General features: G+C 40.8%; 1 protein-coding gene across 5 annotated transcripts in view; it reads left to right on the top strand.

Moving 5' to 3' along the window:
- Positions 1 to 12,992, top strand: part of DAAM2 (dishevelled associated activator of morphogenesis 2) — a 201,478-nt gene that overhangs the window by 163,436 nt on the left and 25,050 nt on the right. For all 5 annotated transcript variants that reach the window (XM_054062714.1, XM_054062716.1, XM_054062715.1 and 2 more), the window contains 4 exons: positions 1,334 to 1,440; positions 10,168 to 10,252; positions 11,801 to 11,907; positions 12,626 to 12,714. In XM_054062714.1, the coding sequence (XP_053918689.1) occupies positions 1,334 to 1,440; positions 10,168 to 10,252; positions 11,801 to 11,907; positions 12,626 to 12,714 (388 nt within the window). The remainder of the gene's footprint in view (positions 1 to 1,333; positions 1,441 to 10,167; positions 10,253 to 11,800; positions 11,908 to 12,625; positions 12,715 to 12,992) is intronic.

Raw genomic sequence — 12,992 nt, forward strand, 5'->3', positions numbered from 1 at the left:
AGCTGCCTGTCTCCCTATTCCCCTGTCTTCCTCCCAGCATATTGAGGAAACTCAGGAAAACTTTGGCATCTCTACATGCCAGATTATACTGGGGATGCCTGGCTTTTTGCCAGTGTTAGTTATTCTCTCAGAAACAATAAACTTGCCCAATACCCAATCTTTCCTTTTTTTTCCAGAAACACTAGTTGATGTATCGAGTAACATTGCAGTTTTTTTCTGCCAAGCTAGACACTTTGGGTACACCCATCAGAACTATTTAGTGCTTGTCTTCAGCTAGCTGGTGCATTGTACCTGCCTATGAATGGCACAACTCACAATATAAATCTGTGATTTACATTTAACTCTCAAATAGTTGGCTGTCAAAATCTTGTGGAGTGGATTACTCATGCTGATATAAGTAAGCCTTGAGCTGCAAAACCTTGATTCCTGTGAATGAATTCTGGAAGGCACAACTGTATGTTTGCCATGACCTTTCTCTGCATATCTTCTGTTGACCACTGTCAGGGACAGGATACTGGGGTAGATGGACCTCTTGATCTGACTCAGAATGCTTGCTGTTATATCCTAAGAAAAAAGTCACATTGCTATTTGAAGAGTGCATTCAAAGCTATATTATACTGATAAATCTCAAGGCATGACGATATGGATACCATGGAAAGGCATTTTTGAAGAGGTTCCAGCAGCACTTAGCTGAGAAAATTAAAACCCATCCTGTTTCTAATTCCACCTTCTCTGTTGGTAACTAGAAATCTGTTATCCAGAATTAACACCTTTTGGCATTACCTCTATCTCTACTCTTTAAGGCATAGTATTAAAAGATACTCAAAGTAACTAGAAAAAGCCAATCTCTGGAAGTGAAATAAATCTCATGATTGTGGTGTTTAGGCAGGACAAGGAGACAGAGACTTTTGGATGTTCAGACTGGGTTTGCAAATACATACCGTGACAAATATTTTGGATGGAGATTTTCCATTTTTTTCCCAATTATGAGGTTGGCAATAGGGATATACAGAGAACTTTGAAATGTGTTGATTTCTGTATGATTAAAGGTATTAATTAATTAAGTGTTGCTAGAGTGGGTCTAATAGGTGAGAATCAGGTCCAGTATTTGCAATCAAAGATGATCTCATAGGTGTTAATGAATGATTTCTGTTTGTCTAGTAGTACAGGATCTGCCTACTTGTTTTCTGCCCTTCTTGTCTCCTTTTCTCTCCATGTGGGTGGATTTTCCCAGGTTGGGATGGGTTTTGTTGATTACATTCAGCTAAGTCTATCAGTCTTGGGTGAGAAACATAATGCTGATTGTTTTCCCTTCCTTTTGAATTATTTGCAGAAAGAGATGGGTTCAACAGAAGACCTTTACCTCTCCACACGGAAGGTGAAAGAGCTCTCTGTGATTGATGGCCGGAGGGCCCAGAATTGTGTCATTCTCCTTTCCAAGTAAGTATGCTAAGCCTAAACACATAGGGTATGCTATGGTCAATGTAGAGGCAAGAGGGAATGGAATTAGACAAACAGATATGTTTCTTTTCCCAACAGACCTGCTGTCTAATACCTGCAGAGAATCGGAGAGAAATCTCTTGCAGTGTCATACAAACATGTATGTCTCTGAAGTATTAGCTCACTTAATAAACATACGCACACACACATTTTGTGTATGAAACAGATAGGTATCAGGATGTACCTGAAGACTCATCACTAGAAAACTATTAATACTCATAAATAGATGAAAGTAGCTCTTCGGCAATGCTTGCACTTCACTCTTAGGTGATGTATCCCCCAGGCTCTGTGTACGTCATTTGTCTGTTCTGTATGATTTTTTTGTAAATGTTGCCCTGAGCCTCTCCCTGGAATACAGAAGAGTTGAGAGTGGTGTTAATCTTTGTTATTTTTGACTCTCGGGGAGGGGAGTTGTAAGTGTAAAAAGAGATATTCAAGAATTAGGTCTTGTATTTGTAAGTTAGGTTTTAGAAGCCAGGAGTTGCCTTTGCATGCTCCTGCAATGACTCTAATGCCTTCTCGTGCTGTGACATCAGGGCCTTTTAAATGCTTTTCATGCCTTTCTACCAACATGAGTAGTGATCTGGATGTCTATCCCTAAATATTAAATTTGTGCAGACACTTATCCACCTGAGTAAGTTGCCTTTCCTGCCAAAGGAGGGACAGCAGGTCTGGAGATAGACCTTGAGAAAACTGTGGAAATACTGAGCAATAAAAGTGCTTCAATGATGAGGAGAAAAACGTGGGTTCATATGGATGTGATTGCTTGTCTGCTCTATCAAGCTAACAGTTAAAAGCAAAGTTGCAGCCAGACCACCAGGATCAGAGTGAGTTCTTTCCATTGCTCAGTGAAACCCACGGAGGCTCTCATTATGCTACTTATGTGGTGTTATCCTGTACATCATCAGGACCCCCACCATCCAAATCGGGAATGAGAGAAGGCTTACATTTCTCTCTGCAGCATTTGCCAACACATGTCTTTGCTGGTGTTGGCAGCTGACTGCAGGCTGGGGCAGAGGACTGGGGACGCATAGGGGCAACAGGATTTTCATACTGTTTGACAGGCCAGCTAAAGCATATCTGGAGTTCAGATTAACTCATGTAAGCACATTGAATATTTCCTAGCAGTGATGTGCAAGTGGCTGGGCTGAGGATAGTCCAGGAAGGTGGTCCATGACTTAGTATGACACTAGATGTTTATTTGTAAAAATATTCTATCTCCAAAACCAAAGCAATGTGGATGATAGCAGTACATTCATCTCTTCTGCCATGCAAGTCTGGCCTGTTCTTACCTGGAAGGAATTCTCTCTAAATGGTGAGAGAGAACAGTCTTTGTGATTTGCCTTCCCTTCGGCTGCCTCCAGTGAAGTGGCATTGAAGCATGAACATTGCACTTCAGGGTACATGGCGTGTGTTTTTTCCAGGTGTGCCATGAAGCCAGTCCACCTCAAGCTGCTAGTCTGTACTCAAAACAGAGATGAAAAGCTGTATTTTTGACTGTCAGTTTCTCCACTAGGAAACCCCCTGATCTTATTGTTAGCAGACCTGGCATGAATGACAGTTTTGGAAATTGAGCTCACTGTCCCTAAGGAACCTGCCAGTTTACGTTGTGCTCTGTTAACTTTGCTGTGCTACCCTGTGGGAAATGCCAGTCATCAGGGCTATACAGACTTAGAACATTTGATATTTGTAACAGATAGTGTTACACCCAGGACATCACAACTATCTTACAGCTTGTCCTGGGAATGCTGTTCCTCCTCAAACTTCCCTTTCAAAGACAACTAGAAACACAAAAATTTTGGGGAATTAAAATGGCATCTCTACATTCATGCCTATTTCTACACTTTGTGCTTATATGGTTCTGTTACTAAAGAGAGCAATTGGGGGGATTGGCTGCAGACAATAACTGAAGGAGGTTTATGACCCCTTTACAGGTTTTTTTCATTACCCCGTTTCTTCAGGGCTGAACCTAAAGGAGCTAGAGATACTCCCAGCCCAGCCATCCCTGTTTGCTGCCATGCCCCTGCTGTTCCTGTAGCACACCTTCCATATGTGTGGGTGTGCACACATGTGCAACAAGAGGGGATTTAAAATTGGTGACAAACAAAGAGAGTTTGTACAACCCTGAGCTTCAGCCCCAGCTTTCAGGTTGCCACGGTATCTGCCAACAGCTGTTTCCAATTGACTGTTACTGTGCATATATCCCTGTAGTTTATTCCCCCTTTGTTTACACTAAACTGTCCTGTCCTTTAAAGTAAAATAGCTGCATGGGTTGGATTTTCTTTCCCTCCACTACTCAAATGTTTTTGTTTTACTAACACTGTGTTAGAAGGGGTCAGGCAGAGCTCATATTTCATATGGTCCAACAAGCCAAAACCTAGCTAAAGTGAGAAATAGATGTCTCTTGCTTTCTTTTGCAGAGAGACTGGAGCATGGTTATACTGAAAAGAAAAGAAAATTTAATTGCTAGCTGATTTTTTTGCTGACAGTTAGCAGATTCATAAGCATTCACCTCATTCTCATCTCTGTTTTCATTTTAAAAAGCCCTATGTCAACTACTTGATAGCAGCATCTTCCAGTTTTCCTGTAGCGGAAGGGTATAATTGTCCTTGTTTAATGGAGTCTGGTGGATAAAAAGGAAAGCTCTGTCCCATAGGCCAACTGTAAAGGTTTGAATAGGCACAAGTTTATCTCAGTATTTCCAGTAGGCCATAATTCAACTAGGATATGGAACCATCTGTCTGTGGTGAGTCCAGGCGCCCACCGACTTCAAATCTGGCTTTCTTAATGGTGTTTCCAACATACAGTTATTTCTGTCACACTGGAAATCTGCTATTCCCCATGAATTTCCTGATGTCTTCAGCTTCCACCAGACTGAAGATTTACTGTCAGACTTGTGTGGTCTGGAAGAGTCATCCCAGATCCCTGTGTTTCCCTGCTTTCATCTAGCAGCTGGAAATTTCTCTGACCTCTCTCACCAGTATGGCTTCTCTCTGCCTCCATTACTTTAGTAATAGGTAGTATTTTCACTGCTCTAGTGTTTTTGTTGTAGCACGTCTTTAAATGTTCTTGCAGAATATTAAAAAGTTGTTGCAGAAATGTCTAAGACATTTACCTTTTGCTGTCTTGCTCTGTGAAATGCTCTGGAGAGGTCCAATCCTATGAAATGTGTTGCTCAGAAAAAGGCTGAACGTATACTTATGGAACTTTTTTGTGCAAGTTATTTTGCATTCCAGCAAAATAATTATGTTAGTGTTCTTCAAAGATGTTTGTTATTCCTGTGGCCCAGTTAGTCAGCAGCAAACCTCTGAAGAGGCTGCAAACAGTAGGAGTGCTAGCAAAATGTCATAGAACTAGTAGCAGCAGAAGGCAGAAACTGACTACACGAAAATAGTTTTAAATATTAATATGACAGTAGATAGATACTAGCAGGAAGTTTCACCAAATCTGTGTGGGTTTTGTTATCGTTAATTCAAATATCTTGTCAATAAGGATGAAGAAAAGGGACTTGTGCAGCGTTTCCAACCAGAATACTAAAGAGACTGAGTATTTTTCTCTCGTAGCTGTGCCTCCTCAGTGCTTTTAAACCCTTTCAGTTCAGACACTAACAGGACAAGCTATTCAGCCATCAGTCTCTGTGTACTGGCCCTTCTGTCACCCCAGGCCCTGTGTGCCTTCCTGCTATATGACTATACCCCTATTCACCCCTATTTCAAGCTAGATTCCAAGCAGTATGATATTTAGGGGTACAGATCTTGATACAGAAGCAGCTCATTTGACTCAGCAGTTCAGTTCATCAGTGTGCTGTTTTTTAAAACACTAGGCAATAAAAAGTGCCTCCTAGCTTCCCAGAGACATTTTCTGGTTTTAATTTAAGGTCTGCAATAAATGGTTTTATCTCCTATTCAGAGTATGATAAACTCCAAAGCTAAACTGAGCATGTCAATTGGTGTCATTCTGTCAGAGATCACAACTAGGAACTAGTAAGCAGGGTTGTAACAAAAGATGAACCACTGCCTCATCAATATGTGACTGTAATTTGGGGATTCTTGCCCATCCCCAGATCCATCTTGGTAAGAAATTGAGCGTATTTGGATGCAAAGTAGCTTGGTGATTCATGAGCTTTTGCTGAGGGAGAAAAGAAAAGAAAAGGAAAGGAAAGGAAAAGAAAAGGAAAGGGAAAGGGGAAGGAAAAAGGAAAGGAAAGGCTGTTTCTTTATGCATTTGGCAGAATTCTTTCACAGTGAAGTGCTGAAAAGACACTGGTGGGTTTTTTTCCCAACAGGTTGATATAATGGTGTAAGATGAGCCTGGTAAAATGTCCCAGCTGTTGTCCCCAAATGTTAAGGCACTATCTTCTTCATTGACAAGATGAGTTGGCAGCTGAGATATGAGGATGTGAAAAGAAAGATGTGGCTGCATCTTTCTGTCTTCTGGGTGGACATGTCATTAGACCAGCCTGACTCCTGAATGCTTCTTCTGAAAGCAGGGAAACATCTCTTTTTTCCTGCTTTTGCAGAGTAGTGACAGTGAGTATTCCCAAAACGTAGGTATTTAACAGCCTGAAGCTTGGCAGTTGTACAGAGCCTCAGGAAAGCTCAGAAATTAGAGAAGGCTTATGTCCCAGTCACAGACTTTGGGAGTGAATTGACTAGTAGCCTGTGCAAAATGAGTTGTGGAGATGGAGCAGTCTGCAGTCAGTAAAAGCTAAAATCTGGTGAGCTATACAAACTGGACTTAGAATGCAGCTAAGTATCTGTCAGTGCTTCTCACTGTCACAGCTGCTACTGCTGCCATCTTTTGGAAGCACTATGGTTCAGTTCGGTTTGAGGTAGCAAATGGCCTTGATACATGATAATTAGTCCAAGTCTTTTACAAAGTAAAAGGAAGAGTAGGATTTTGATCTCTCTGGTATGGGAGCTTAATGTAGCTGTAAGAAAACTCTGGGTTCTCTGTTAGTAGGCAAAAGTGCATCTTTCTCAAAAGCTAAGTGGGATCTAAGGAACAAGCCCGTGAAGTAACTTGCTTTTTCCTCTGAGGGGGGGAAGTGGTTAATGACCAACAAGTATTCTGCTTTGATCCATGGGAGGGAGGAATGAAGGGGGGAGGTTACTGTGAGTTAAATCAATGGGTATATTTAAGAAGTAAAAATGAGCAAGCACTGGATGTCCGTAGGGGAAGTTGATATAAAACTGCAACATGTCTCCCAGGCATGTTCAGAGTCAGGCTGCCAGCTTTCTCCAAGAGGACAAAACAATAAACCACTTGATGTCTGCAAGTGAAGCTGATGTTAAATCAGCCGAGGTGTCCTGGGGAGATTAGTGATGAATTACTCTGCAGAGTCAATAGAGATTATTTATGAAGCCGGAGGGGATAGAGGGAGGCAGACTAAGTACCATATCAGAAGTTATTTGGTACTTGTTGAGCTTTAACATTGCTTGAAGATGACTCAAGCAGTTGGACTTCCATATTCTGCCACCAGATGTATGGGTGATGGAAGAAGGAGGGAGCATTCTCAGTAAAGATTCTTTTCCTTCCTCATCTGTCCGTATCAAGCTGCTTTTGAACAAAAAGACTTAATATCTGCACTACAAATGAATTGCTGCAACTAAGGAGAAGAGCATTGTATTTACTTCTGGTCATGTTTATTTCCTGAGTTTTGATGCCAGGATTCATGTTTTGGTGAAGTGTAAGGCAGAGAGAATACAGCTTGAATCGTATTCTGTTATGAATTGAGTTGTCTCCAGCAGCTGGAGGAAGAGTGCCCGCGTCTGCGACTCTTGTAAGAAAGTCATTGCAGACTTTCCAATAGATGCTGAAATGCAATTTGTGTAGTGTAAAACTTTGGCCCATAATTACGCTTTAATTTGCTGTCTGTCCCATATGAGTTTTAGGCTTTGAGGGATGCCTCTATTCAGTTTTAAATGGAAAGATTTGACACATCTGCTTTAGGTTCCTTTTTAATCATTTCACCTGTTTCTGTTTAAAAGCAACGCATCTGTTTCACATAAATGCTGGCCATCTTTAAGATCTACTGCATGGCTGGGCATGAGTTTTGAAAATCCAAGAAGAATCACTTAATTAACAATTCTTTGGCCAGTTATTCAGCCAGTTTTTAATTGAGAAGATCCCTGTTGATGCTTACATCTCTTGAAACGCGTTCTGACTCAGAAGAGGAAGAAGCACATTTTGGAAGACTAAGATTGTTTTGTTGTAAATATTTCTGTACTTGTAATTGATTGATAATAATCTAGGATGCACACCTGCAGACACCGTGACCCCATTACAGGCCTGTAAGTGACTAAGTTAAACTGCATCTCAGCAAGGGGCTGGCAAGCCTTCTGTTTCTTTCTACTGTGGGCTAAACCGTTCCAGACAGATGTTTTTCTGCTGATGGCAGGGCACAGAATCATCCAAGCAATCCAAGTGTTTGTATAACTGTCTGTCCTTGGGGCTTTCAATTATTTTTGAACAGAAGATGTTTTAGAGTGTGTTTAGTGCTGATGAATGGCAGCAAACAGAGGAACTTGAAGTCTGAAGTCCTTGAGCTCTTGGACAGAACAAGATCAGAAATAATATGCACTACAACTTCTGTTGTGTTGAGGTAGCTCAAGCCTGTCTGTTTGGTCCTATTTTCTGCATCCCCAGACACACACAAAGGTACTTGCACTGTGTAATGGAGTGGTCAGCGTAGTAATTGCTCGAGTTAAGTGCATAGAAAATCATGAAGGTCAACCTCATTCTTTTTATCTTCAGTGAAAGTAGCAACAAAAAAAATCCCTCCACCCTGCAGTTCATGAGTGGGCTTATTTCATCTCCTCTGACAGACTGTGTGGCTGTGTCATAAGGCACGGCTTATATGCAGACTCCGAATTCAGGAAAATGTAAAGGTGCTCTCGAAAGGGGAAAAAAACCCAACAAAATGTAGCCCTTTAAAAACTGCAGGCACCAAATTGTCTAGGCATGTGACTGTTGGGAGCCAGGACCACACCCAACAATATGTTTCTCATCCCTCAGTGGTCACAGGGTTTGATCAGTTCAGGGTCACACAACCATGGGCTTTATAATTTATAATTATTAAAGCCAAAAGAAACTCTTCAGTTTTCTGAATGAGGCTGTAGATACTTTATGCAGAATCCCATGTACTGAGGTTTGCTGTTTTGATCCCGAGTCAAACTGATGACCTAAAGTAAAAAGTTTGCAGACTTTTCATTGTAAAACTTCTAATCCAAGCATGGCCCAATTATATAGCTTTTCTGGAAACTGAATAGCTTTATCTTACTCAGCTGCTATCAGTTTGCCCTCCTTCTCAAAAGCAGACAGGATGACCAGCTAGGAACAGAGTGAGTGCACTTAGTTCAGAGGTGTAATATTTAAAAGCTTTTGAATGTCTGCTGATTCATATTTTAGTTTCCAGCTGTTGGTTATATTGGGCAATATTAAAATGCTTTAAGTTTCTTAGATTCAGTAATATTTCCTGTCTATAAAAATAAAACTTTCTTTTGCTTTTACCTAGTTCCAAAAATATGATTCTATCCAAATGGCAATAGCAATGTGAAATTTCAACATGGAATTTCTTAGCACTGAAGACAAAAACATTCTGCCTCATGGTTCAGCCTGTGTTTCATTTGTATTTGCATTTTCTCTTTCTGCTTCTAATTAATTATATTGATTGTAGAAGGTCCATGGAGACTTCAGACTCACTCCTCAAATATTTCTGTTCACCCTTTCCTGTTGCAGTCCCCAAATGGAGATTTTCTTATAGATAGCTTTTCCTTTATGGTTCATTTGGTCCTCCCTCATCTCCTGAAATGACTGATGAGTGTGTCGTGTGTTAGGGGTGGTAGGGTAGAATTTATCACTTGTGCATTTCTTCTTTGACATCTGCACTGAGAACCACCAAGTTTATTTCATCTAATCTATCCAACAATCTCTCAATAAGCAAAATTTTGACCTCTCCTGGTCTGCCATGGATTTCAGGTGGAGACATTGAGAGAGTTTTTTTATTGGTTCTATGTTTTGTTGTGATGATGACTACTACTTATTGCACACAAATGGACAGGAGTAGATGGGAAGGCGAGTGTAATTTTAATATCTCAGATAGTATTAATATACTCTTCAGAACTTCTTTCATATTGGACATGAAACATGGATATATAGATACTGTTAATTCCTTCTTCAGTTGTGACTGCTGACAGAGTCCTCTTAAAAAAAAACCCTGATCCCAGATGTGTAGGGGAAAGATCAGTCCCATTACTTCCTACTCTGGGAGATGCTTTAATATTCACAAACTAGGGTGTTATAGGGACTTGCAGTCACTTAGTAGTCACATGGATCTGAAGTGTTTTACTGAAGCAAAAGAACGTGATGAAGGAGCTATCTGTTATGGAGACAGTTGGAGGCACTTCTGGTCTGTTGCTCTTAATCACTATCTAATTTTATATGTGTGTATGATTAGCTGAAAAGGATAAAAGTATATGATATATAAAATATCTTTCTTTTGAATTCCTTCATTCATCTTCCTGAATAGTCTAGAGTAGCTTCACAGTAGAGCTTCCCATGAGGGTTTTGTGCCTTTTTAGTACAGCTTTTCAGGCCTCCTACTTTCTGAACTGTTGGAGTCACTTAAACTTTGCACTAATGGTAGCATGTTGATACTCTTGAAAGGCTGAAGCTGTCTAATGAAGAAATCAGACAAGCCATCTTGAAGATGGATGAACAAGAAGACCTAGCGAAAGACATGCTTGAGCAGGTGAGAAAGATTACAGTCAGATATCTTATCCTTAAGTCCTTCACTACTTTTTCACATAAGTGGACATATGTACTGGTTCTGCTGGTATATCTGCAGATCTGAATTTGGCCCTATCATGGCAGTGAAGCTGCATACAGGAGCATGAGAAAAACATATTTTTCCAGTGTTGTCAGATATACCTCCCTCGTGTAACTCTGTTGTATCAGGTTGATTTTGTAGCAGTTTTCTTGATGCAAAATATGAGTGATTACAGTTGGTATGATATTTCCTTTCACATTTTCTCTTCTTACCTGTGACTTTCCCATCTCTTCTTTGTATTACAGATTATTTTTTCTTTGTTTTTCTTCTTTTTTTTCTTCTCTTTTTCTCAGTCTCCCTTCTCTGCCTGCAGCTTTTCCATTGGGAAATAATGTGAGTCAGGCCATGTAGGTCCATGGTTAGAGCCAGGACTAGGAAGGATCTCTTATTCTAACTAGAAAGGTTAGAAAGGGAGTCAGGGACTTTTCTGTCCCCTGCAGTTAGTTAACTATGTAGCTTATAAGGAAAAAACTCTTATGAGGAAAAAAACTGCCATTGCCCAATTTCCCCCGTTTATAGGGAGTGAAAGATGATACTTTGACTAAAGATACATATGATAAAATTCCTTAGGAGTGCACAAAATGTTATAATTCTGAACTGCCTGACAAATGTGATTTTCTTTGTGTGCAGTCACAGTATTTAATTGTGTACCAACAGGTTTCCTATTTTGGAAATTTATAGCCTACTTATGCTATCTGAATGCTCACGGCTGCTCTAGAAGTCACTGTAAGCTTCTGATGCTCTGCACCTTTGAATATTGCATTTTGGGGGACTGTGATAAAATAGTAAAAAGCAGTAAAAAGCGAAGCGCTTGATATGCCTTGTGAGCAGTTTTTGTGGGTGTGCACATGGCAATATTTATATCCATACTAAAGCACAAGTACAACCAGATATGTCAAAAATCTGTGAAAGTATGAGCTTTTAAGGTCAGCATATGAATAGCAGCCAGTGTCAGGCATATCCATTTGCTTGGCTATTGTTTATTGTTTCAGCAGAGTAGGGCAGACTGAAGAGAGAGATAGATCAGGCTTTGTATGTACTCTAGGATACGCACTGTGGGTACTTCACACTGAGTGTGACACATCCTGCTCTTGTTTGCATCAGTCTAAACTCTAAGTAATGCTGTGGGAATCAGAGTTCTCTCTGTACTTCCCTTTGGGTGAGCTGCAGTAGCACTTGGCCTTTAGGATTTGGAAATGGGAAATTCCCCATAGAATTAAAAATCAATCTACTGGGGTCATTGAGGGATAAAGGCAGAACAGCAAGCCAAGGCTTATAAAGGTCAGTTTTGTAGTCACAGCTGCACTTTTTTGAAGTTACAGTCACATGGCTGAGTCAACGTAATGTTTCCGTACGGTAGCAGGGAAGTCTGGAGGCTCTGCCTCTCCATCAGGGTTTGTGCCTCTCTGTCCCTCTCTCCCTTTCCCTGCATCTCTCATCTCGGTGTTTGGTTTGTGTTTGTCACTGTAGCTGCTGAAATTTGTTCCTGAAAAGAGTGATACCGACCTGTTGGAGGAGCATAAACATGAAATTGAGCGCATGGCCCGGGCGGATCGTTTCCTCTTTGAAATGAGCAGGTCTGTTTGATGCGTTATGGGAAAGTGCATGGAGGGCTTCTTGCAATCAGCTGTAACTGTTATTGAAAATGGATCATCTGGCACTGAGGGGGAACGTGCAAGAGATTGTGAGCCAGCATTATGCCCTGCATTTGCCAGAAGCCCACAAATGTTACAAATATTTCCGTTCATTACACAAACTTTTTATTGACAATAAGCACACTCGGTGCTGTCATTTAAGGACCAGTCCCCTGTTGACAAACAGAAATCTGCATTCTCTGCTTAATGTTGTTTACACCAAAAGGGATTCAGATCCAGCTATCAGATATAGTGTAGCCATGTCTCAGAATTTCGTATAGATCCCTTCTTCCATTCAGCTATCTCATCTCCTCATCCTCTGACCCTTCTCGTTCCAACTTTGCTACACCCCTAGTTAAGATTAACATCTTGTTCTGCTAATTGAGATGCAGCTGGCATTCTACCATTACTCTCATATTTTCAGAGTAATGGGAAGTCTTCCAGCTCCTTTTCAGATGTGATCAAAACATACCTTGAGGTCCTCCATCTTCATAACAGGGTTGATTATGTAGTGTTAGATGTTTAAACTATGTCCATAATCACATGCATAGGCGTTGTCGGACTCAACATCCAACCATTAAGATTATGCAGGCAGCATATTGGCCTGGGCTTCAAAATACAGTTCCAGTTCAGTGTTGGGTTTCCTCTACCCTTCATGCAGGATTGACCACTATCAGCAGCGGCTGCAAGCATTATTCTTTAAGAAGAAATTTCCAGAGAGGCTGGCAGAAGCAAAACCAAAAGTGGAAGGTATGGTTAAACTTTTGCTAAGAGTTGGGTAGAGGGACAGGAAAGGTCCAGAGAGGCTTGTCTTCGGAGAGGTGCTGTTACATGCATGTTATGGTTGTAGAGGCAGTGAGTCCAAGGCATGTCATGTGTTAACAAATTAATTCTCTCTGACACTCTTGCACCCATTGACTTAATAAGTCAATTTCACAATTGTTATACTGCGAATATGACCTGACAGATGTGACAGGGTGCTACCAGGCTGTGCTGAGCTGCCAAAAGCTTCCATGGCTTTTATGTGC

This window comes from Cuculus canorus, chromosome 3, assembly GCF_017976375.1.
Source record: "Cuculus canorus isolate bCucCan1 chromosome 3, bCucCan1.pri, whole genome shotgun sequence".
Lineage (NCBI taxonomy): Eukaryota > Metazoa > Chordata > Aves > Cuculiformes > Cuculidae > Cuculus > Cuculus canorus.